The sequence below is a fragment of the Dermacentor albipictus genome, chromosome 10 (assembly GCF_038994185.2).
Source record: "Dermacentor albipictus isolate Rhodes 1998 colony chromosome 10, USDA_Dalb.pri_finalv2, whole genome shotgun sequence".
Taxonomy (NCBI): domain Eukaryota; kingdom Metazoa; phylum Arthropoda; class Arachnida; order Ixodida; family Ixodidae; genus Dermacentor; species Dermacentor albipictus.
Genome location: NC_091830.1, coordinates 44701702 through 44727644, shown reverse-complemented (window position 1 = coordinate 44727644; position 25943 = coordinate 44701702). Strand labels below are relative to the sequence as shown.

At 47.3% G+C, this 25943-nt stretch overlaps 2 protein-coding genes across 2 annotated transcripts in view; one reads left to right on the top strand and one right to left on the bottom strand.

Moving 5' to 3' along the window:
- LOC139050801 (uncharacterized) overlaps positions 1 to 10113 on the bottom strand; it is a 33284-nt gene extending 23171 nt beyond the window's left edge. The window contains exons 1-2 of the mRNA XM_070527565.1: positions 9961 to 10113; positions 2033 to 2153 (exon numbers count right to left, since the gene is read on the bottom strand). Coding sequence (XP_070383666.1) covers positions 2033 to 2153; positions 9961 to 10113 — 274 coding nt within the window. The remainder of the gene's footprint in view (positions 1 to 2032; positions 2154 to 9960) is intronic.
- Positions 1 to 25943, top strand: part of LOC139050278 (venom metalloproteinase antarease TserMP_A-like) — a 118892-nt gene that overhangs the window by 56711 nt on the left and 36238 nt on the right. Inside the window, exons 2-6 of the mRNA XM_070526487.1 lie at positions 13177 to 13337; positions 15879 to 15971; positions 17509 to 17632; positions 22896 to 22946; positions 25214 to 25344. Coding sequence (XP_070382588.1) covers positions 15945 to 15971; positions 17509 to 17632; positions 22896 to 22946; positions 25214 to 25344 — 333 coding nt within the window. The 5' untranslated portion in view covers positions 13177 to 13337; positions 15879 to 15944. The remainder of the gene's footprint in view (positions 1 to 13176; positions 13338 to 15878; positions 15972 to 17508; positions 17633 to 22895; positions 22947 to 25213; positions 25345 to 25943) is intronic.

Here is a 25943-nt window from a genome sequence, read left to right as displayed (position 1 = left end):
GTGGGTGATTCAGAACGAAATGTCAACGCTTCCGGAGCCTGTTCGACTACTGGAAAAGCAGATATTGCTTCGGGTGGTGTCCCAGCTCACTCTGCATCCAAGTTGACTGTCTACAGCTGGGATCGTGATAGAATAGTCTCAGCAACAGTGACCTAAACACGTCCCGAAATGCTTTTCGCAACATATTATGCATCATCACTGACGAAGTGGGCATGAGGTCCGCAGACTCGTTACGCTTGATTGATCACAGATTGTGAAAAAGTTTTCGGAAGTTTAGTGAGCCCTTCGGAGGCCTTGATGTCGTGCTATGTGGCGATTCGAGACAGTTGTCACCAATCAGAGCCACTGAGGTGCACAAAAGACTGACACCTCTTAAACACGTTTTTCAATGTGCGACGTACGCCATGGCACAGTCTTATTATTGTATAACGCAAGTTCTAAGGCAGAGTGACAGCAGAATCTCGTCCTTACTGATCGAAATTGGAGAGGGGGCACGGTATATGAACTATACCGTGCCCCATCCATATACCGAATTATATTTATTATTTGAATTTCGTTCACACTTTAATAACTAGTAATCGTCTTAAATTCGCTAAGTAGGCATTTTTTGAGGATACAAGGCCTTACACTTTTCGCGTGACATGCTGAGGTACTCGCGAAAGACTGCTCATGCTTTTAAACAACAACGAAAAAATGAACATGGTTTTTATAGGATAGGATAGGAATAACAATATTAAAATGCCGGTAACCGACGGTAACCAAGCGGAGTGTACCGAGTAATATAACCCAGAACAACAAGTCCCAGTTATGGACTCAAAATTGGCCCATATGGTAGAAGCACATAAAGGTCCCATGAAACGATACGTTCAGCAAAAACGCAATAACAAGCTCGAAAACAAGATATTTGAGCTTGAAAAGCAAATTCACGATTACAGCCAACAACTTTCTAGGCAGAATTGGCAGCAGGTATGCGAAGGTCTCAGAGGCAATCTCAGTACCACTCGAACATGGCGTCCTTTAAACCATCTAATTGATCCCACGAAAAGTCAACGACGTGCTAGAAATATCGTCGCTCGACTAACACAACCATAAATACGACACGCAGGCCCTACTAGAGACACTCAGGAGCTTACACACCTCGCCGGGCCCTTCGAATTCCTTACCGGAGTTCCCAGGGCCACCAAACACTGAACTGGACAGGGACATAACTATACAAGTCTGAGGAGCAATTCATAGACTCCGCAACACCACGCCAGGCGAAGATCGCGTAACAAACGCCGCTCTTAGGAACCTCCATGACAACTCCCTGCGAGAACTTACCAGTATCTTCAACAAGCATTGGCAGAGTGGCATACTGCAAAAGGAGTGCACGCATGGAAGGGCTATTCTAATGCCCAAACCTCACAAACCAGTTACACCAGAAAATAAGCTCCCCATCTCCCTTACCTCTAGCTTAGGCATACTCTTTGAGCAAGTCATCATAGCTACACTGCACGGCCACATGAAAGACACCGGTCAATACCCCTACTCAATGATTGGATTCCGATCTGGCCTATCTACACAAGATGTCATGCTTCAACTCACGACAGCTATACTGGACCCCCTCATACCTACGCAACCAAAGCGGTACTGGCGATTGACCTCAAGAAGGCCTTCGACAACGTCACCCATGAGGCCATTCTAAAAGCTGTGTTATACCTAGGCGTTGGCCAACGAACATACAACTACACAAGTGCTTTCCTGCAGAGCCGAAAGGCCCGCATGTGCTTAGACAACCTTCGTACACGCCGCTACACCCTAGCAAATGTGGGCACACCACAAGGCTCCGTGGTGTCCCCTTTCCTTTTCAATGCAGTACTTATTCCGCTCGCACAGAATCTGCAGCAACTTCCCCATCTTGACCATGCTCTGTGCGCGGATGATATCACCCTGTGGACTACACATGGATCAGACGTCCAAATCGAAGAAACACCACAAACAACCGCAATGGTAATACAGAATGAAGTCAGCAAAGTAGGCCTCACCTACTCACCGGAAAAATCTGAACCTTTCTTGATCCTGCCAAAGGGTAAAGGTATCATGCTCCAATCGGAATCTACGTGCACAATAGAGAGGTCCCACAGGTCCACACCATTTGAATCCTGGGCCTCTACCTGCAACAAGATGGCCGAAATACTGAAAGGATCAAAGGTTTAAAGAGCACACTAGCAGCCACCACACAGCTAATACGCAGAGTAACAAATAAAGCTCACGGCCTGCGTGAATCAGATACTCTGCAAGTGGTACAGGCTTTTGCCATGAGTAGAGTATTGTATTCTGCCCCCTATCTCAACCTCAATGCAACCGAAACCAAACAATAAATTATTTAATCAGTCAAGCTGCCAAGGCAGCGCTCCGTCTGCCCAAAAACACCAGTAACGAACGCCTGGCGGAGCTAGGTGTGCATAACACTATACAAGAACCAACCGAAGCACACCTACAGGCACAATATTTGCGATTAGCCAGCACCCCTACCGGGAGACATATACTTTCTAAACTGCAAACTAAGATTCCTGCTGATCATATTTCCCTAAAAGAATACTTCAAACGCTACGCATTCGACCACTCCCCGTAACATGCACCCCGAACAAAACCGCGAGCGACGAAAAGCCAGAGCAGCATCCCTTCAGAAACGGTACGGCGATGAACAGAATGCAATACGGGTAGATGCTGCATGTGATCAGCATGGAGCCACAGCGGTTGCTTACACACCGAACACCGCTCGCCTAATACAGGAAGTACCCACGGGAACAGACCCAGAGGAAGCGGAAGAGATCGCTATAGCGCTAGCGCTCGGCAGCTCCAGTGTTACCTACAACCTGAGTGATTCTAAAACTGCACTGCTAAATTATGCTAGGGCCAGAGTTCACCCTGGCACCTTCCACATACTTACCCAGAACCCTCCCTTCTCCCGCAGCGCTGAGCTCATCTGGGTGCCCGCGCCCTCAGGAAATGCCGGAAATGAGGACGCCGATTCTTTAGCCCGAGGGTCGAGAAACCGGGCGCAGGCAGACCTAATGGGGGTTTCTCGAGGGAGCGTGGTGTACCTTCGCTGACCTCATCGCGAATGCTCGTGCCGAGAGGCAAGTATACCCACCCCCACTCTTCCCTTACTACCAGGGAGCAACACTTATGGCGCCACCTGCAAACGCGCACGCTACCTACTCCATCCCTCCTGTCCAACTACCGACCCATCCCACCTTCCTGTCCTCTGTGCAATGCGCCGAAAGCAAACCTCACTCATATACTCCTGGCTTGCCCGGCACTCCTCCCCCCGGCGTGGCGGTACGACTCCAAACCTGGGAGGACTGGGACATCTCACTACGCTCCACGGACCCGGTAACGCAGAAGATCGCCGCCATCCCGGCTGCCAGCGTCATGGACATGTTAAACATAATCGAGTGCAATGAGAGTGCAATGGGGTCGTACGGGGACCCAGGGTGACTGGGAGGTCCCAAATTTCTTTTCAGAATAAAGTTGTTTCCTCCTCGTCCTCCCTTTTCAGGGCTGTGGCAATAATAACTCAACAGGTCAACAGAATTACCACGTCATTTCAGTGCTGCATCAATGGTAACCCAACAACAATTCATCAAAACGAACACAACGAGCTGTATTAACACAATGGACTTTCTATGGTAACTGAACAATTATTCAACATTGAGACACCCAATGGTGTTTCAATAAGATTTCAGTGGCTAATCAAAAGCCCTCAACACTAAACCCAATGATATTACAACAAACTCTCCATGACCTCTCAAAACAAAACAACATTGACCAATAGTATTCAATGCCTTCTCAATAACTTTTGTATGGGTGGCCATATTGGTGACTTGGAGTGGCGTTCGAATCCGCGGACATGCGTACCAAGTTCGTATGTGCACCTAAACACAAAGCTATGACCTGCCTGAGTATGTGTACATGAACACGCGTATCTGCATGCCTTCCGACGGCTAATGGACCCGATCTTCGTACATGCTTTCGCGCTTCCCGAAATCGGCGTTGCTTCTGTCACCGTTCCCTCAGTTCACATCGCTGTTTCCCTTTCATTTAGCTACTTCGGTCTCTCTGGATATGTACCACTGTTTATTCGGAAAGATTACCCAACTATTCAATGCCCCAAGTTGTCTACTAGCTTGGCAATGTAAGTAATAGCAGGCCTAGGCCTTGGCCAATCGCGCACGGCGCAACCGAATGCGCGCTCCTAACAACGATCCCTGATCGCTCCCCATGGTGCATATCTTGATGTGATCAGTGAATCACGGAACCTTACGGGCACATCAGTCGACACACGAAGGGGCAAACTCGCTTCTCAACCGCGATGCCAAATAATACCACGACGTAGTGTATTTCGTAATCACAGTACTCCAGTTGAACCCTTTAGCTACTTCCACTGCCCCACGTATCCTGGTAGGCACTTTGTTGGAATTGCCATCCAACGAGCGGCCGCATTTGATGTGGAGGTATCTGTTGCGGTTGGGCGCTATCTGTTTACCACGTTTACGGCTGCATACCCTTTGGGTCACAGTGGCACCTGCGTTACCGGTAACTAAAAGGGGCCCATGCCAATACCGAATACGCACTTTCGAAGCTCGGAAGCATATCCACCGGCACATGCTTAATGACCCAAGTTGTCTGCAAGGCCACACAGGGGTCAGCAACATGATTGCTTTTGTGGCACATACCAAATGACCCATGTTTCTGCTCTGCAGGACAACTGCCGGAAGTGAACTTGAGATAAGGGTGTACCCGGGTAAAAGGGGGTAAAGATGATTAATAAAAAAACTGACATTAATGCACGGGTCTTGGGAGGAGCAGAAGTTGCGCATGCGTCGGCTGTTTTCGCACGGTAATGTATTTTTGAGGTGTTATCTATGCACAGGTCTTGGGAGGAGTTGAAGTTGTGCACGCGTCGGAGGTTATGTGCGGCAATGTAAAGTTCCATAAAGTACAGTTGAAAGTCCAGCGTCTGTCCGTGTCTAACGCCGTTTCCTTGTGTACGCGTCGTTTGTGTTTCGCTGGTACCCCTTTCTTTAAGTTCATCATGCACCAACTGGCCCAAGAGCTTGCGCTAATGCGCCAGAAGTGGCCTAAGTTGCGTCTCCTCCCACAAACGACCACAAACGCACAAACTTCAGGGGGAAAATGCATAAGAAAGCTCTAGCCTTCTAAAGGAACTGTAAATATTTACGGAAGAATATCTTGAAGCATTCGAAAAGAAAATACATTCTGGATGAGTAAACGCGTCACTGCTGACGTAGCCTGCCTACATTTCGCAATGCTTCAAGAAAGCAGACAACAATGTCGGTCTGCAGGCTTCATTTCTCGCCTTCCGTCCACGGCTGGGAAACATTTAGGCGAGGAAATGAAAAGGGCAGCTCACGCGTTCGAGCAAGCAAATTATAGGCAACTAAGGCGTTTCATCGGCAACATTCACCGGAAAAATATATATATTCACACTGTCATATCTATACACAGGCATAATATAAGAAATTGTATTGAGCCGTCTTATTTCTTTCCTGTCATCCGCCATTCACGGTCGGCCAATGCCGACGATCACGTGGATCAACTACAAGCAGTGCTCAGCATCCGCAGTCTTCATTATCCAGAAATTCGGAGTACATCTATCGCTCTATGAATATATGAATGTATTTTTTTCACAAGATCTTTTACCGGATATTTTCGGTGGATGATTTTTAACATAAAGTTAACCTTTCTTATTCGTCGAATGTCTGACTGTCTAACTCTGTAGACGACGTAAAGTACTGTATCAAGATTCTGTGCTTCATCACTGTAGATGTAACCAATACCGAGAATAACAGGAAATAAGAAATATTTTGGCAAGGTCACACAGCCATAGGAACATCTAACAATGCAGGGACTAGGAGCGTGTGTATTTATTATTTTAGTGTAGTTAGAATGCGACTGTGTCTGCAAGAGTATGCGGGTACAAAGCTCTATCGAATGTTGAAGATAAAGATGGGCAAACAAGGGCCGCGCGACAGCCTTAGTAAACTTCACCCTCCACTGTGGTCGGGCCGGAAGGATTCCATGGTATCCTGGCAAGAATTTTCCCTTTACCTTTTTTTCTTTTTTGCCCCAGTGACAGACAAAACGGACGCACACCAGAAAAACCCAGGCTCCAACGTGACGTTGACCTTGGCGCTCGCTGCTCTCTGCTACGCTCTGGTCACCGCCTCAACACTTTGGTGATGTGGTTTCAACCACCTTTTCTTTTTTTAAAACCGAATTCCGAGAAAATAGTTGAACCTGGTTTCGCTGTTCATCTTCAGTCTACGCACAAAAAAAAACATTACAGATAGCTATAAGGCTCTGATAAATAGTGCGTCTGTATCGCGTCACTGCAGACCATAACTGACACTTCCTACTGAAACCTGAAGGCAGCTCAAGGGCAGAAACGCTTGGCAAGCCAGCTATTAATACGCACTGGTTGGTTTTCAACATGAAAAACTAATTCTTTTGTTAAACATCCCGGTTATATGTGAGAAGCAGGACCTCCGCATACGTGGACAATGTGACCACATTACTCAATGTCGAGTTTGGTGAAATCTGCTTTTCTTTGCATATGTGCAAAGAGATGGAAATGCAACGTTGTGTGGGAGGGTTGTCAAGTTTGCGCTGCATAACGAATCGTCGCGTGTTTTCGTAGTATTCAGAACCCACTTTATGGGTCACTTTTCGACGCCCGAGGCGACAAAACGGCCTGTGTCAAGCCAGTTTGAACATTCTCGAAAGCTGACGGCTGGAACATAACTGAACCGCCTTCATACATTTTCGCCGGCATCTTACTTGACATCCCGCATTGATATTTTGCTCAATTGTTTCTCGAGTGACTTTGACAAGGATTCAAGACAATGTGCGATGTACCGTTCGAGGGGACTGAGCACGGTTGCCCTTTCCACAAGACATTTTCTCGTTTTCCAGATGACGTCTTTGCGTCCGATGTTCTGGGCACTCCAAGCTAGGTCAAGCGAAATATGCGCGCAGTGTATATACGCACTCCTCAGTCTTTTCAAAGACGCGGTAGGCGTCATGAACCATAGGTCAGCCTATGTGAACTTTGTTCGGAATTTATCAGCCTCCAGCTGCCTGGAAATTAAGCTAAATCTATGGAAGGCTGCCTCGGCAAATATTTCTACACAACGGAGAGGCTGAGCGGCATCTCTTCTTGTGGCAACGCACACCCTTCAACAAAGTTCGCTGTCTCAAATCTCTCGCTTGTGCTGTGATCGAAAGAAGCGCAGGAGAGAAAGAAAGACCGCGGGACATTTAGTTGCGTAAAACAGAGCTCGCCTCAAGAGAGGTTCTGAGAATGCAGAAAAGAAAAGGTTGCCCGATAGCTTTGTCCTTATCAAATCGCGATATCCGTAAGTATTCAGAAAGAACTTTAATAAATACTCGCGACGCTCACTAATGCCAGTGCCTGTGACGCCTTTCTTTCTTTCTGCGTATTAACATGATGTGGGCGGGGATAGCATTCTTGCACTTACTGTCGATATATATCAGCGCACTGAATCCCAAAAGGACACACAGTGTAGGCGCATAATTGCGGAACGACGAATTATCGCCGCAATGAGACTTCCGTTGGTTGTCATCGCCCTTTTTCTGACCGAATCCCATGGAGGCAAGGTTTATGATGTTTTTCTGCGAAATCAAAGTATTACGTGTTTCCGCGAAGAAATGTGCAAAGTGGGGAATTCAGACATATGTGCTAGCGCTAAGAAGACGTGCAACTAGAACGCGCAGATAGAAGGAATGTCCTTTTAGCTATCTCTTAATTCCAGAATACGCACTATCTGTCCTTAATTTCTACCCCAAGTATATTAACTCGTTTGGATTTGAGAGAATTCCCGCGCCATCTGGCCGAGATTTCTACCCTAATTGTATTATCTCGTTTGGGATTTGAGAGAATTCCCACATAATTTAAGCTTATTGGTCACATAACAAAGTTACGGCGCCCTGATTCTTGTCTTTCGAGCATTTAGACCATTGCACTGAAGGCATATATTATAATGTATCTATTGGATTCGTGACTTGCAAAGACAGTCTTTCAGGACATGGGCATAAGAAGTGCTAAAAGGACATCTTGTATTCGTGTCTGCGACACGCCGAAGCTTTCGAGTCATCAGTCCTTGCCAGCCTGCTCAGGTTCCTCATTTTTAACAACCGAACTGCAATTCAATTATGCATCCTGTTATATGCCATATGCTTTGGTTTGTCAATTATGGTGTCCTATACTTTAGAGTCGAGGGATGCAATACCTGGCATAGGGTTGTGATCATCTGAAGTGATTGTACCGATCTGCATTGTGAGAGAGATTGCCGTTTACGTAGTATTTTTTTTCACCTGCTGCTAAGTACGACACCTGCTTGAATATCTAGCTGTTACTCCTAGGGCCGTACAGCGCGCTTCCCAGAGGGAAAGCATCTCACCAGGGGCTCCGCAACCAAGCCGATCTTAAAACGAATGCCTTTGTTTGGCGCTTTCGCCCGTTTTTGTGGTTTGCGGCAGTCGGTGGTGGTCGATGGTCGGACTTGCGCGCAAAGGCACCGAAAAATGGCACGGGTTCAGGCTCAAACGAGTCGCGGAGAGAGAGGGGGGGGGGAAGGTGGGATTATCGCTTGATTCCTTTGTTCTTTCTGCCTATTCGCTTGCATTGACAGTCATTCTCGATGATTTCTGCAATTTCTTCTCGCTACCTACGGATGTAACTGTAATGTCAGGACTGCAGTCCGGATTTGCGAATTAATACGAAGTTTTAGTACCCTCACCGATTTTAGTTTGTGTGCCTGAATTAAGCAGAAACTCAGACTCTATTTTACTTTTTCGGCGAGCCTTTGGTTCGCATACTTTTGTTAACGGGTATACACTAAAAAAGAAGAAAGTCTCTTTAGGATACGCCAAAGCGGGTGAATGCAGAAAGCCTGCGCGCTCAAGATACCTTCTTTAAATTACTGACATTCTTATTCGAATGCGTTGTTACTTCTTATCACTTGCTTTCTCCCACCAAAAGTCGTCGGTTCGAGTGCCTTAATTGACACTGCCTTAATTACCTGCGTCTTAAACAACTTTGCCCGGATTAACACCAAAGATCGTGGGTTCGAGTGCTTTATTTGCTCTATAATAATTAAATGTGTCTTAATTAACTTGGCTCTAACGCCAAAAGTCGTGAGTTCGCTTTCCACATATACTTGAGGGTTCGATTCCGACCTGAGGTATCGGGCTTCAGTGCCTGGAATTGTCTCTACCTTAACTTGCCTTTTTTGGCACCTTGAGCGGCATCGGAGACATCTGTGGCAGAAGACGATGACGAACGCGAAAGCACGAGAACGAGCGCGAGAGGCAGTATGGGAAGGGTGTCATTGGAGCCACCTGTAGAAGATGACGAAAGCGAGAGAAGTAGCGCAAGCGTGCGAGAGACAATATGGGAACGCTGATACGGTGAGCGGCATCGGAGTCAACTATGGAAGAAGGCGACGATCAACGTGAGAGCAGTGGCACGAGCGCAAGCGGCAGTATGGAAAAGCTGCCATGGTGAGCGGCATCGGGGCCACTCTCGAAATAGGGTGACTACGAACGGGACAACCGGGGTTGTTAGAGAAGTATGGGAGAGGCCTTTGCCCTGCAGTAGGCGTAACCAGGCTGATGATGATGATGAACGGGACAGCAACGGTACGAGAGCGAAGTGCAGTATGAGAACGCTGGCACGATGACTGATCGATTGAAACTTTTATTAGAAGGGATGACCCACGACCCAGGATAGGGGTAAGAGATCAGGTTAAAGGAAGGATGCCCGCCTCCTTCGCAAAGGACAGCAAAGCGTCAATTCTTCTGGTGGCATCTTCTTGGGGTCGGCGCCAATGTTTTCCATTGCTGCTTCAAATTTTGCAGCCATGTGCTTGCCATGCCGTCCTTGTTGATTGGGATGCCCAATATTCTGAGGTATCCCTCTTCCGGTTGGCGAATTTGGTGGCCGTCGAAGTAAAGGGTTACTTCGGACCTTCCATGTTTGTCATGTATCGTGATGTAGTGGGTCTTCTCCGGCGAGAGCCTCATGCCTGTTGGCTTCTGCTATTGATCAATTATGTCCAGTGCATGTTGTAGCGTTGTTACTTGTCCAGCTGAACTGAGCCTGCAGGTCGTCCACAGGGTTATATCATCAACGTACATTTTAAACCAAAGGTTGGCAACTGCGTCTAACTTCTACGCGATCTTGAATTGTAAACTTCGTGAAAGCATTCTTAAAAGACAGGACATCTGAATTTCAGCTATCTGCCGGTTATTCAGTCAGGCACTTCACCAACTGTGTAGGAGTGCCACAGGGGTCGGTCATCCCCCCTACACTCTTTAATGTCGTCATGGCACGATGAGTGGCATCGGAGCCAGCTGTTTTTTTTCACGTCAGATGGCGCTGCGCTCGGTTGCTAACGGCGAATCCCCGCAAGAATGTCAGCGGGTTGTTCATACAACGACATAACGGTATACTCGTTTCGTCTTCTACAGTTTAAAAACCCTGGCGATCCTTCATATGAAATATTTATCTTCACGCTGCCCGCATTGTACTTTCTATGTGGTCCTGGTGCAGGAAGCTTCTGCCCTACGAACGTCGTACTGGCATGTAACAGTTTACGGCAGGCGTATAATTTGTGCGTCATGCAAGATTTTTCATCAGATTCTATGTATTTGCTGAAATCACGTGCGTGCCTGCCTCATATATGTGCATACAGCGTGTTCTTGAATTCGTTTCCTTATTTGATAATATGAAATTGGCAACTTTCGTGGCCGGCTTTACCAGACATCACACGATTGCTTTCCACACCTTACTGAAAAAGAAAAAAAGACTTTCATCCTTGTGAACCGAGCTCCTACGTCGCAGTCCGTATATCTTTGGTTGGACACTCTATTTGTGAAATCATGCAAACGTTTCTTCCCAGTCCATTACGTGTTCATTAGTGGCGATTGGCTGACGCCGGAATGGAATGAGGGCAGTAAGACTCAGTTTGATTTTCCTCACGTTGTTTCTGATTTCATGGTCTGTGAGTTCTAGTGAAAGTCGGCGAACGAAGCCAATCGGCTGGTCATTCGGGGTGGGGCAACGGAGTTTTATGCGAAGCATATTACGAGAGCTCAACCCAGCTCCTCAGGCGCGGCGGTGTCGCCATGAAACCACGTGACACCGTGACGTCACGACAGAGGAGAAGTGAAAGCTTTGGCTCAACTCTTGCAAGACGGGCTGGGTGGGAATCGAACCAGGGTTTCCGGAGTGTGGGACGGAGACGCTACCACTGAGCCACGAGTACGATGCTTCAAAGCGGTACAAAAGCGCCTCTAGTGAATGCGGTGTTGCCTTAGAAACGAGCTGTTTCTAAGGCGTGCGTCTCTTGCTCAGGCGCACATTTCGTTGCCGCGCCGAACGCTGCTTTGCTCGACGCTCACCGCGTCCAATGCGGGGCGCGTAGTCGCTGCCCTGTAGCCCATTGTCTTACACCCCTTGGCGGGTCGACGGGAACGCTGTCGCGTTCCACTCTTGAAGGCGAAGCAGAGTAACGCATGAGTTGTTTCTTCGTCTAGCCGAACCAAATATAGCCAAGCAACAGCAGTTCACCAGGCTAAACAGTGGTTCAACAACTAAAATAAAGGCTAGTATGCTTCGCATCCTGGGCTTAACCTTACCTAAGCCACAGCCATTTTTGAGTGGCGGCTCGCCGAAGCGCTCAAATTTTGTAATTTCACGTTTGTGAGAGAAGTATATGTGACGAGCCGTCACCGGCAGTCTGATGAAGATGAAGTTGGGACCCCTGCACGCTCAAAACAGAGCGACACGCGAGAGAAGTGCCGGACATATCGGTAGCAGTGTAATGGCTCGTGGTCGCCACCATTCGTCCGAACACTAATCTTAAGAAACATGTGGAACTCATTACGTCTCACTCGTTCTCACAGGTAAGATATGCTGTGCACGCCGGATCACAAAGGAAATGACCCCGCGTCGCCCGCGTCTAAGGAGATTTAGTTCACGCATTCTAAAACTTCCGGTTGAGTCCACGACTGATTGGCGAAGCAAGAGGCAGTGGCGAACTGGGAAAGGAAGTAAACCAACATGACCAGTGGGAAACGACAGACGTCTCCGAGTCAACCGTCGACGTTTTTCACATAATGCCAACAATCGTCTGCGACATTTGGCTTCTGCCACCATCATGACGGACTAACATGTGAGCGAGCTCTGGGTGCACGTGGAACGTTCTGCAAGTCGCACGCGCTGTCTGCTCCAGGTCTTATTGAGTTTGCTGCAGCTTTCTAGCTTACGCATAGCGTGTTCGCCGCACAAAATGGCTGTGATTACGAGCGTGGTTGCCCGCAACGATAAACATGGAACGTCTTTGAATCCTCCCGCGCTTGCAACACGAGGGAGTGGTTGCCTACTACAAAGCCAAAGCGGAGATGAGGACATGCCTTGGCTGCCGAAGCTATCACGTTTGTCGAGTCCTGGATAATTGCAGATCCCGTCAGAGCAAACTATACACTAAAAGAGGCAAGCAAATGGTGGGGCAGGTGATCGGCTACTAAACTCGTCCGAGTACGTCTATTCCTCACTATGGTGGCCGAAAACCAGCGTTGGCTGATTCTGGCACTGGGTTGTCAATATTGCGCATTGCAAGTCTCCTGTTGGAAACGAATTCCGCCGCTGTGGCTCCTTCCTAATAAGACGGTACAAATATTATATATGTCTTGTACTCTGCAATCGTAACACGCGACTGGACCAAGTAAACAAAAAAAATGTTTTTTTTTCAATATAGGAGTTTCTTGATAATTTATGTAAATTATGTGATCTTCACCGGCGCTAAAAACGTGTGTTGGCGAAATAATAGCATCTATATTTCTATTGCACTGTCTTCGAACATTTCTTCATGGCTTTGCTGAAGGAACCGGTACTGCGGGTGGCATCACCTTTGTCTTTTTCACGCTATCTAATGTCGACGTAGAACTACACAAATATTATTTTGATTGCTTGAGTAGGTGACATAGCAGGTAGTTTCATCTGTGTATTTGCCCTTTCAGCCATTCCACACAGAAGAGCACACATTGTGAAAGTCATTGTCATTTTTCTCATTGCCCTTTCAGATATCCTCGTGTACCCAAGACTACTCGAAAGCAGGACTGCAAATGCCGATTTACTGCTGCACGTTCGCGCTGGACTGACGCTGAATCTTCGTAAAAGTTCAATACTCGCAAGAGACTTCACAATTGCATCCGCCAGTGCCCCGCTTTCAGAAAAACTGGTCGTAAGTTTCGCAGCTCTGAATGGCTCGGACATTCCACCATCATTACTTATGCATTGGTTAAAGGTTATTTATGCATTGATAAAGGTTACTTATGCATTGATAAAGGTTAAAATAATTTTCGCGCTAATCCTTAGTGTGAATCAACTCTACTAAAAGGAAAAGTTGTAATACACCCGAAAGTAGCTAGAAGCTTCAGAGGAAGTTCGTACAACTTTTTTCTGGCGTGAAGCTTCGTAGCTTTAGGGAAATCCATCTAAGAATGCGAGTACCGCCTTGCAACTACTAATTTCTGGGGCCGTAGCGTCGGTTCTGCTGTCGTGGGAATGTTTTATTCCTATGAGAAGTTTTTCCTCGTAAAAGCCAGAATGCGAGAGAAAGAGAGAAGGCAGGTGTGCTAACCAGAAAAGTCTCTGGTTGGCTATCACACTTTGGAAGAAGAAAAAGAAAACAAACACGCTAATACAACGGGATTTCGGAATCTAAATGACGCGAAGCATGTTTGAATTCCCGATGTAGCAGCAGGAGCTAGTGACACGAGTGCAGCCTCGTTGTCTGTTCTGCGTCACGGGGACGAATGTGTGCGTGATGCTTGTCAAGGAAAGAACGTTGATGAGAGGTGCATGGCGCAGGCAAGTACAACATATACCTAAAAACATTAGGCAGGAACCATCTCACGATGACTGTCGGCGGTAACCCGTTTGCCATTGGGTCAATATGGCGACGAAACGGGTTACCGCCGCCGAAACGAGTTATGTATGAGGCGCGTACCTCATACATACAGAGGCTGTGCGCATGGACCGGCCGAAGGCGTATTATGATCCGCTCACCTCTTCCTAGGTCGCCAGGATGCTACTCTCCCATTCCGGGGTTGATTGCGACAAAGAAGATCGGCAGGGCGAAAAGCCCCGTTGCCATCGCGTGGATCGTACCCAGTTCGCTCTCTGGCTGCGCCATACCTGTTGGTGCTGCGCTTGTCCCTGCTGCTCTACGAGCCGAATAAACCCCTTTTGCACAATGAACAGCGGTACCTACCAAATCCCGCATCGGCAGAGACCCACGTCGGCGTGAAAGAGGTTGGTTAAAGAGCGGAACATATGTGCACGAGGGCACATACTCAGTGACGCAAGTTGGTCCAACAGTTGGTTTCGAAACCTATTCCCTCGGCACAGCAGCCCGATGCACTACGCATTCGATAATGGAGTACCCAGTGATCCAGGTATTGAAAGGAAAACGGTTAGATACAGATATACATACATACAAACATACATAACCCTTGGAAAGTGCATGAAGTAACCTAAGAACGCTAATGCCTTAAATCTCCTCGGAAAGTATGAAGGACCCTTCGTCAAAACCGATCACATCGGTGACAACACTTGGCATGTAGGCCACCCTGACGGCGAAGAGGGCCACGAGAGACCACAAAATAGCAATTTCTAAGTTCGCGCATCGTGACTTAAGAAGGGAATTTGTCGTGCGCCCGCATAAGAGAACAGTGATATGTGCATTTGAAGAAGTACGAGAGAAAGGCCAAGCGAGATACACGCCTCCTACTTTACTGGTATGGGTGGAGATACCATGGTGTGTCAGTCTTACTGCGCCAAGCAGAGGCCCACCGAGAGAGGGCAGTAGGTGTCGCGAGAGCTTCTTTCGCACCTCTGAACATGAGCACAACCCTTACTAGCGGACGAGCAACTATCATTCCGCGGTACTTTATGCAGCCTCGTAAAGTGTACGCCCGAAGTGAACGTGTCAATTTTTGCTTCCCGAAAACCGATTTTGTTAGCAGTGTAGCTCATTCCGTACTTATTCCTTGGCTCTACATCTCTGCCGTATCATGTTACATCTAGAACCACGCAGGAACCAAAATTATGCAGATCGAACGCGCATCCTGGCGTATATATGAAGCGAAGCTTTCCTCAATTAGTTAATCAGCCGCAATAAACTTGTCAATTTTATGCCTGCGTCTTTGGCGCGAAAGAAACTAGCCCCTGCGCATGTGCTTTCGCAGACCCGTGATACGCAATGTTAAACATGTGGTGATCATCTCAAGAATGCTGGGGGCCGTTGGCACAATACAAGTATACCTGTAATTGTGGCGTAATGGTTACAGCTTCGGGCCCCTGTGCTGGGCGACCGAGGTTCAGATCCAATCATCGCGCACGCAATTTAGTTTTTGTTTGAGTGCCAACCATTTGACAAGGCAGCAACAGCAGGCCATGGTCATGGAACCCCGGGAGGACTTCGCGAAGAAAGCACGTGGCATTAGCAACGTGGTGTTTGCAGTGCAGAGGTGACAACGAAGTGCTCGCTCACTGGAGAACGACGTGGGGGCAAATGTGTCTATGGTTGTCTGGACCCGACGTCAAGCGAGAACAGGCTGGCCTTGAACGCAGAGCAGGACAGATTGCCTGCAGGTTCCACGATTGCTTGAGTACTTTGACACAATCCCCGCACGGCGAACATCGCTTTGTTTGCGCGACATGCTTCTAGATATATTGTGATAAACATGTAGCTTTCATCTCGTCTCGAATTGCTCTGCAGCTCAACGGATCCGAACTCGAGGAGCACTTGTACCACGACAGCGAGCACCGTTCTTCCCTTCTAGTCATGCCACGGAAAAACGGCGTAGAGGTGGTGAGTGGTGACTTGTCGTAATAGGTGTTAAATATTGCTATCTTGCTCAAAAGAACTTTGTAGAATGTGGTCAATTTCTGTTGTGCAAACGATGACACTTGTCAGGTGTTCTTAACGGCGAGCACCTTCAGGGGCCCCTACCCACTTATCAAGAATGAGTGCATTCGTGAAGCTGAAGGTCAACTACGGTAAGATTGTTGTATGGACACAACTTAATTTCCCCCATTGCAATATCCTGCGCACTTCCCTCATTCGCTTTTTATGGCACTACTGACAGTTGGATTGTTCTTTCACAAATTCGTTGTCAAGGTTGGAGTGCACACTGGTGATCCAAGCACTTGCATGAATAGTTTCTGCTGGTCACGCTGCGAGTGGATACGGCTCGAGGCGTCATCAGGGAAGAAGCTGCACTGCTGCAGTCTACCTGCAAAGCTGTGTTCAATGAATATTCGAGTGATTTACTGGCGCAAAAGTGTCTGTCGCATCGTGCATCTTGTTATAGGCGATCGCTTTGTTCACGGTTAAGAGGAAGGTTTAGCTCAGGGGCTCCTATATTAATACATGCGAAAGGAGAAATCCCTTTTTTCGGCATCCAATGCACCATCTTTCATGAGGTTTACTCCATTTAAAAGGGAAAGCTTAATTCTAGTGACTGTTGGTATCGAATTTGCGCTTTAGGCCGTCAATGTTCAATAAAAAATGCTGACAATCGCAAATTTTCCAAACGCGAGACTATCATGTTTAAAACTCAGTAACTCAGCGATGAAAAAACCGTATAAGAAATCTGTGAATTGCATCTAATGGTACATCTTAAGCGGACGAAATTGCAGTTGACAGCATGATTCTCAAACTTCCCACTAATATTTGAGTCAAAGTTTTGCAGAACCCCTGTAAACAATGGAAAAATTCACGTAAGATGTAAAGTGATACATCAAATATATCCGCTTTGCGTGCTGTAAAGGATGCAGTTTACAAAACTGCGATATCTGTTCTTGGTGTAGAGCTAGAAATTTGCAAAATTCGTGCATGAATATTTTGATACTTACAAACTTTTGTAAAATCCTTTTAAGAAAGTCAAATAATATATATTCCGTATGTAGAATTCTCTATTATAGAATATAAATTTTATTTATAGTTTTGGTTAGTGAATCTCTGCATTTTTCTGCGAAGTAAACTATTTTTCGCTTGGCTGGTGGCTACGGCAACATCTAAAACTGTTTTTCTTGTGTGCTGAAAAAAATACTCCAACTTGCGCTTAAATGATTTGTAATAGCATCCGGTGAAAGCAGGTATTAGATAGACTTGCAATTTCGCTTTTACAAATCGGTCTTCGTTCTGTGCTTTACGATTATTCACTTCGTCTAACCACATAGGCTATGAATCCTATTGCGATATTTAAGATTTATTAGTGGGGTGGCCGTTTGCACGCCTGAAGAAAATGAAAAGACGTGAGTGAATTGTAAAGGCCTGGTCTGTCCTGACCTATCTGCTTGTGTTTGTAACGGAACTGTGATTACAATTATTCCTTGTATTTCAGCGAGGAATCTTGAACGGTCAATTCAGGATTAGCCCAGCTGCCTTCGCCCAACGTTCGGATGAAGGTCTCATTCCGCACGAAGTACTTATGATCGAAGAAAGATCACGGTTGCCCTTGGAAACACGTAAGTGCGAAATATCACGGACAGCTATTTAATATATGTCGGCACAAAAGAACGCAGACTGCAGACCGTATTGAAGGCCTTTACAATTTTTCAGCGCTTCAACGCAAGCAGGCAAATTCGAGGCTGTACTACCTTTTCCTAGAAGCTTCAAGTAAAAAATAAGGGCGAAAAGAAGGTAAACGCGAAATTACAATACGAGTGCTCACTTCAATTCCTAAACAGCTGTTCGGCTCCCTTTGTAGATAGCTCAGTTGTTTCATATTACCATTCGTTTCTTGAGAAATTCTGCTGGAAGGTTAGGCGCAATGCTTAAATATTAATGGAGTCAGATCCATTTCACTGACTTCAGTCAAGGGGCGACTCACTTCACGACAATCTTAAAAGGGTGTTGCACCCTGGTAGAACTTACGCTTTATTAATGCGAGTAGCATTCTTTCCCTACTTCAAACGTTTGGATCCGTCCGTCCGTCCGTCCGTCCGTCCGTCCATCCATCCATCCGTCCATCCGTCCGTCCGTCCGTCCGTCCGTCCGTCCGTCCGTCCGTCCGTCCGTCCGTCCGTCCGTCCGTCCGTCCGTCCGTCCGTCCGTCCGTCCGTCCGTCCATCCATCCATCCATCCATCCATCCATCCATCCATCCATCCATCCATCCATCCATCCATCCATCCATCCGTCCGTCCGTCCGTCCGTCTTACGCCGACCCAATGAACCAAGTTGCTCACCTACTTGGGCCACTAGGTATGTGCTCCTGGTCGTCGTGCCGTCGTCATTCCACTGTCGTCATTCCAGCCTCATGATCAGACTCTTGTAATGCTGTCTTCGTCACGCCTTCTACTCCGATCCAGTTGTTTATTAGCTTGGGCCGCTAAACATGTGTTCGGGGTCGTGGTGGTGTCGTGCTTGTTGCATCGCCGTCATTCCAGCTTCGCGATCAGGCCCTGGTCAGGCCGTCGTCATCGCGCTGCCGTTGTCACGCTGTAGTCGTCATTCCGTCGTCGTCACGCTGCCGTCTTATCGCTGTCATTACTTCAGTATCGTCACCCGATTGCCGCCACGCTATTGTGGTCATACCAGCTTCGGCGTTCGGTCAACGTTAACCTTTTTTCGTCGCTGTGCGGTAATCATGCTCGGGTCATTCACTCATGATTATGCCGACCCTATGATGCCGTCATGGTCAGACAGTTGCTAACATGCCTCAATTTTGGGACCATCGTTGTAATACCTTCTTGGTCATGCCGTCATGGTCCCTTCAGCTTAGTGTTCAGCTTAGGTCGTCACGCCATTGCTATTGTACAGGTTTCGTGATACAGTCATCGTCATGCCATTGTCATCCTACACTCGTCATCCCATTGTCCTCAGTCTGTTGAAATGCCATCGTCGTCATATAGTCATCATCATGTGTTTTCTTTCATAACGCCATCGGTATTCCTTCATTCCTTCGCCATCATTACAACTTCGACATGCGACTCTCGTCACGCTGTCGTCATCGAGCCACCATCGTCACGCTGACATTTCACCGTCGTCGCTACTTCAGTATCATCAACGTCGTCATGTCATCGCCGTCATAGGTCATTCGTTGATCTATCGACGTCATTCTTTGTTCGGCATTCTATCGTAATCGTATTGTCGGCTTCAATCGGGATTATGCCGCCCTTATCATCCCATCATCATCATTGAGTCGTCGCCACATGGCATGCGTTGTCATACCTGCATCATGCATCATATGTATCATGCCTCCTCTGTCATACCATCGTCGTCATGCCATCTTGGTCGTGCCATTCCGGTGATTTGCGCTTCTTCATTTGGTTGAATTCATACCTTTGACACGTGCACCTAGTTGTCCTTCTCGGATGACAGCATTTCACCGGCTAAGAAAAGATTTTCAACCTAGCACGCCTGCCCCTGCCCGAACTACTCAATCAGATCGAGGGCGTGGACCACGCTCTCTATGCCGACGGTATTGCGGTGTGGACGAACCACACGGGCGCCGATGGCTGGTGGGAGGAAGCCCTGCAGAGAGCGGCAACTACCGTCGAAGAGTATGCCACGACCTGCGGACTGGGCTGCGCTCCACAGAAGTCAGAGCTGCTCATGGCACAGCCCGGAAAACCAAAGAAAGAGCCACCGCCGAACATAATTATCACCATCGACGGCACAGAGCTGAAGCCAATGCAGCAGATCCGGATACTGGGCCTGCTGTTGCGCAGCGATTGCCAGGCGCACGCAGCCGTCAACAAAATCAAGACCACATCAGAGCAGGTCCTGAGCATGACCCGGAGAGTCACCAACCGGAACAGAGGAATCAAACAAGAAGACGCACTGCGCCTGGTGCAGGCATTCGTCGTGTCACGCGTAACGTACTCCGCCCCGTACCTCCAGCTTGCGAAGGTGAACCGCGAGACGCTGAACACGACGATAAGGAAAGCAGTGAAACTCGCCATGGGCATTCCAGTCTACTCGTCAACGCAGAAGCTGCTGGAAATGGGTGCCCACAACACGGTGGAAGAGCTGGTGGAAGCACACCTATCCCACCAGAGGGTAAGGCTGAGCCTGACAGAGCACGGTCGGGCCATCCTACGCAAGATAGGATGGCAAATTGAACAGCAACCGACAACGGAGCCACTCCCCACAACGTGGAGATGCATTATTAAGACCAAGCCCCTCCCCAGGAACATGCAGCCGGGGAGCAACGACGAGAGACACCTTGCGCGGGCCAAGGCACTGGCTCGACAGCTGGAAGAGGACCCCGAGGTTCTCTACCTGGACGCCTCGCTTCCCAAGCACGGAACCAGAGCAACGGCGGTCGTCACCACCATCGATAAACTGGTCACAGGCGCGTCGATACGGACGACGAATACAGCCGAAGCAGAAGAAGTGGCCGTGGTTCTTGCAGTCGCACAACCGGGAGTGAGGACCGTGGTCACACACTCTCAGACCGCCTGCGCAAGCTACCGCAAGGGAAACATCTCTCCCGCGGCACTAGCGATCCTCACGAAATGCAAATCACCGGGACGGGCCGTTGAGCTCATGTGGGTCCCGGATCCCTCACAAGTGGAAGGCAACGCAATCGCCGACCACTATGCCCGAGAACTGTCAATCCGGGCCGAGGACGAGCCAGAGCTACCGCACCATGACAAGTTGCACATAAATCCCGCAAATGTACAGAAGCGGCAGATGTAGGCTTCCCCGTCCGCATCCGCAACTCAGCCGAATGCAGCAAATGATCGTGCGACGCACGCAAGCGGGGTCGCTAGCGCATCCCATGCTGTTGCACAAGATGTTCCCAACAGAGCATCACACTTCATGCCCATTTAGCAGACGATCAAAAGGCACTCTAGCACACATCCTTGCAGAGTGCACTAAGCTCAAGAACCCCCCCCCCCCCCCCACTGCTGATGCAAGATATAGATATAGCCAATACTGATACAAGATATATACTTAGGGAAGTCGACTTCCAGGGGCAAATAGCACTTACGCAGAAAAAAAATTATCCAATTCGGCCTCTAGCTGGCGCTGAATTCAGAAAACTCGTGCCCAGAAAGCCAAGCAACACTAAAATCGCAATGATTGCCCCGAGCACAGCCGTCAGTCATCGAATCTAATCTCTCGGTTTCAGTTTGTCCGCTATCTGCACTTGTCTCACCGTACATTACGGAGTAATCGCCGGGACTTGAGTACATTTCGAGAATCTGTGATTATGTTCGCGACATGTACGCAATCTATGATGAAGGAGTGCTTTGTTCGTCCCAATCAATTAGATCGAACCTGTTTGGTCAATTAGGTGAACTAGGTAAATTAGTCAAACCTGTTTGCACGCACTCTTGTCACTATAGAATTGCTGACAATAATCGGGAAATTTCGGGCGTTATAGATACGTCATGCGCCGAGAAATAACTTTGTAACAACGGCAGCCTAGTGAATACGAACACCGGCAAACAGGTAAAGCAACCACGCGGGGAAATATTAGCTCCACGACTGCGGATGGCGACATTTTACGATACCGGTCGTTACGCTCAACGTAACTTTAAAGCACACGGCATTTCAATTTTAAACACAGCTTGCATTCTCGTCGAACATGAGTGCTTGCTGTGCTGATGACATCATTTGGAAAAGAGAAAAAAAAAGCAATATGCGACATACTAGAAGCAGGCTTTTTTGCTACATTCAGTTTGCCCTACACAAGGGGGTCCACCTCCCGTTTGCAGGACTATTGAGCCGAGTTAGGCTTCGAAACAGTGAGGGTGCAGGCAGGAAAAGATAGTAAAAAAGGTGAAACTATGTGGTGTACCTGTTAATACCACGATATCGTTATGAGGAATGCCATAGTGGGGAACTCTGGATTAATCTTGAGCACCTGAGGTTCAGTAAGGTGAACCTGAATCTAAGTACGCGACCGTTTTTGCATTCTGCCCGTACCGAAATACCACCGCAACTATCCTAATCAAACCGTCAACCTGGAGCTCAGCAGGGTAATGACAGTGCCACCGGGTCACCCTGGCAGGTACAGGAAAATAATGCGGCTACAAATTCCGAGACCAAATCGCACGTTCCTGCTTTCTGCCCATGTTTAGGGCAACGTCTGCCCTCTGGTGTGGGTCAAGCGACATTTGTGGTGAAACGCACTCGCAATATTTTGCATATTGCCTGTTGTGTCATCGAAACTCTGATGTCTGAAGTCAAGGTTTGGCAGCGGTACAGACATCGAAATATTACGCAGCAAGAAATGATCAGCAAAACAGGAATAAGTGCGCTGCGACGTTCAACTGCGTGAGCTGATTCGGCCATGAGGAAAAAAAAACTTCAATAACCAAATGGTTTAAACACGAGAGGAAAAACAAAAGCACAACGACTGAGTGCGAACTGAGCTTCTTAAAGTCGTCTTTGTTTGCAATTATTTTTTTATTTCCATGATGAAGCTTTACAAGAGATAAGCTCCTTTAACGCATTTTCCCGAGAATTCGGGACTGCGCTTAAACTTCTTTAATTCCCCACTACTCTTTTTCGACACCAACAACCTAGTTGCATTTATTTTCGCATAAAGCTCACCAAAGCAATGCTGTATTACGTTTTTCTTTGCGATGGCTGCGTGCACTTTCCTACTGTGAGTTCATTATGTCGTGTGCTGCGAGTGTCAGCATCCTGAAAGAGCTTGCCAGGAATTTTAATTCATGAGCCATGCGTTACGTATCTCTAGATTATTGCACAGTGACAAGGCACATATAAGAGTTTCTTATGTTTTGCTTCGTCTTTTTTTTCTTATGCAGACGACAACACCGGAAAGCTAAACTACTTAGTGAATACCGCAACAACTGTCGGCAAGTATATTATCGTTGTCGGTTCCAAATATCACTTAGAATGTGTTGAGCCAGTTACTTCTTAATGCTCTTCTTTGCACGAACTACTTGCAGCTACCTCACTTCACTTTTACGTATCGCACGAATACGCGTGTTTTTTGCTGCACAATTATGTAAAAAATACATTTAGAACTTATCACTGCTTCTTCATGCAAAAATTTCGCAGACAGTTTGCAATTTATGGTCGGGATCACTCACTCTTAAACAAACATGTAAGCACACTCAACCGCAGTTGACATCGACGCAAAGTGAAACGTTCATTGTTTGGTATGAAATGGCCTTTCTGAATTATATAGGTGCTCTGCAGCCGTATAGTTACAGCTGTCGTGACGTGCTGCGCACTGATTAAACCAAGAGAGTGTAGATCAAGACAAATTCCTATTACTTATGTAATACGTTACCTTAAATATTGCCTTACCATGAATTTTATATATCACCTTGATAAATCTACGTCCTCACAGACAAGCAACGCAAACACATTATTAGCGGAATTTTCCCTATACCCATTACTGTCAAATGTTTATTTATATGAAATATGAAAGTAAAAGAAGCACCATCATTGAACCAGTAAGAAATGGCTGGTCCGTTGGATCACCTAGCTGACATCTGCAGCCGGAGTGTCAGCAAGTGCCAGTTTTGCAACATACTGTCTTTCTACTGCGACGGCAGCTGAGAGCTCGTAAAAGGTTGCTGTGTCCATTATTATGGTCGTGTCTTTTCTTTGAACAATGAACATAAGCGTCAAGCGAAATAAGAAACTTATTCAAATCGACACCATGACGGAATCGCTAGTGATAATAATCGCCAATTGTGCACTGCAACAAGAACACCATGCCGTCGGCATATTTTTCACTGAAAGCAGTTACGCATATCTCATGGTCGGTTAAATTTACAGGAAGTTCACCGCATTTGGTTTTCTTTTTCCTCATTTTCCTGATTTTTTTGTTTCTTCCAGCCACTTTTACTCTCGCAAGCTTCCTCGAGACATTTATTTATTGTTTTCTTTCTTGGGTCACTCCCAGGCTAGGAGGGCTTTCTTGTGTCTTGACCAACAACTCTGGCTGATAATCCATAATTCACTAGCTTCACTGCGTCAGTCTGGCAGGAGATGTCTGAAAAAGATTCAAGAATTATTTTCGCGGAATTCTCGATGAGAAGGCGATGAGAAGGAACAGTTGCCGAAAAGTTCAATGTCTTCCTAGCTATGTGCGCGCATGCAGTGGCACATGAAAGCGAGAACAGAGCCCGCTTAGTCATCGGAATGTTTCTTGAAACTCACATTCTGAATGCGGATTCCGCGAAGACATGGGAATGCCACCGGCACCTGTACGTGTGACCTTACTCGGTTGTATATGTCCCATGACATGTACGACATGCTTGCTCTGTATTTCTCGCCGCATTTTTTTTCGTCTCTCTTGGAAGTGCCGCAATGTCACTCGCTTCTGCCAGACACGATACATTCTTGCACAAGTCTCCAACAGTGCGCCTTGCTTCTGGCTGCTCTTGGCGCACCCTGATGAGCGAAAGTGACCGGAAAACGCAGCGCATAAGGAAAGAGAAATCAGCGCGCAAGAAAACAAGGAAAAAAAAACTGTTTTTACCTGTTGCATAAGCCCTGCATTGACAACACGTCGCTGTGACTTAGTTCTACTGGACAATTCAGCTGTTGGTCTCATCGCGAAGTAGCAAATCGGTGATACGGGCTGGTTCATGACGCTGCAAATTGTTGAGTACGTGGCTTACATGTTTAACGAGCGAATCAGGTAGTTCAACGCAGAAAACAGTTAAGCTGCGCCTGCGCACTGCAGCTTGATATACCGCGAGCTGTACTTACTCTTGTAACGAAGAAAATACCTTTTTTTTATCACGTGCGCTGGAAAGCTTGAGCCTTCGGCTACAACATTGCTCGTGGGTACATTTCCTCGAGGTATTACACGCTGCCATCGGGATAACTGAGCACCATGTCATATTGTGGTGTGGGCCATCGCGAGATCATCATGCTTCAGTACATATTTACACCTTACGTGCACCGGGTGTGACATTTCCTGTATCATGAGACTTTTATGCAGCATAAATGTGTCACACGCGAATTTTGTTTGCTCTGTAGTCAGCCCATTGCCTTTCTAACGCTTTGAATATAAACCACGTACAGATTGGGACAGTTTTGAACAGTGCACAGGCTTGTTTTTTTAAAACTTTTTTTTCTCGTGTTGCACGAACTTTTTCAGAAGCACCAAAGAAGTGCAATTTTACTGATAGATTCGTCGTCGAAGTCTGCTTTGCAGTAAGTGCCCAATATGAAAGAGCATTCTGTGACACTCGGGATCTCGTGATCTACCTAGCCACGTCTCTAAATGCGGTAAGTTGCGAATAACGCATTCCGTAAGCTTTTTCCCCATTTCACGGCTTAGAGATTACTGTTTCTGCTTCCCTTGATCATAGTTCCGGTGCTGCTGCAGCCACACAATTGCTTAATATCGCTCAGCCCATTACAGGAAGTCTCTGCATAAGTACAGGTATTGTTGTTGGACGAGCATTTGCACGCTCAAAGGCACGCATCGCAACATTCAGCTGGCTCAGCTCTACAATGAAACCTGTTTACAAAAGTTCACACAGTTGTATTACAACGGAGTGCGTTGCAGTCAGCCAAGGAAATAAGAGATAAAGGTATAGCAACGGTTTCCCGCATCGTGTCCCATGTTGCTCCAAAGTTGTGTTTCGGAGGGTAGGAGTGGTGGGATATGATAACAATGCCACAGTAGGCGTTCCGTTATATTCTCCGGGGATGTTTGCGCTTAGACGGCGGAGAATATGGGTGCCTCCGGTTTAGTAGGAAATTGCGAGATCACCCAAGGTTGGTTCCTCCGGACCCACAAAATTCGTAGCGCAAAGTTTATTATTCCACTATCATTTTCAAATTAAAAATGAGAAGGAACGCACTAGCTACCCCATTTACGT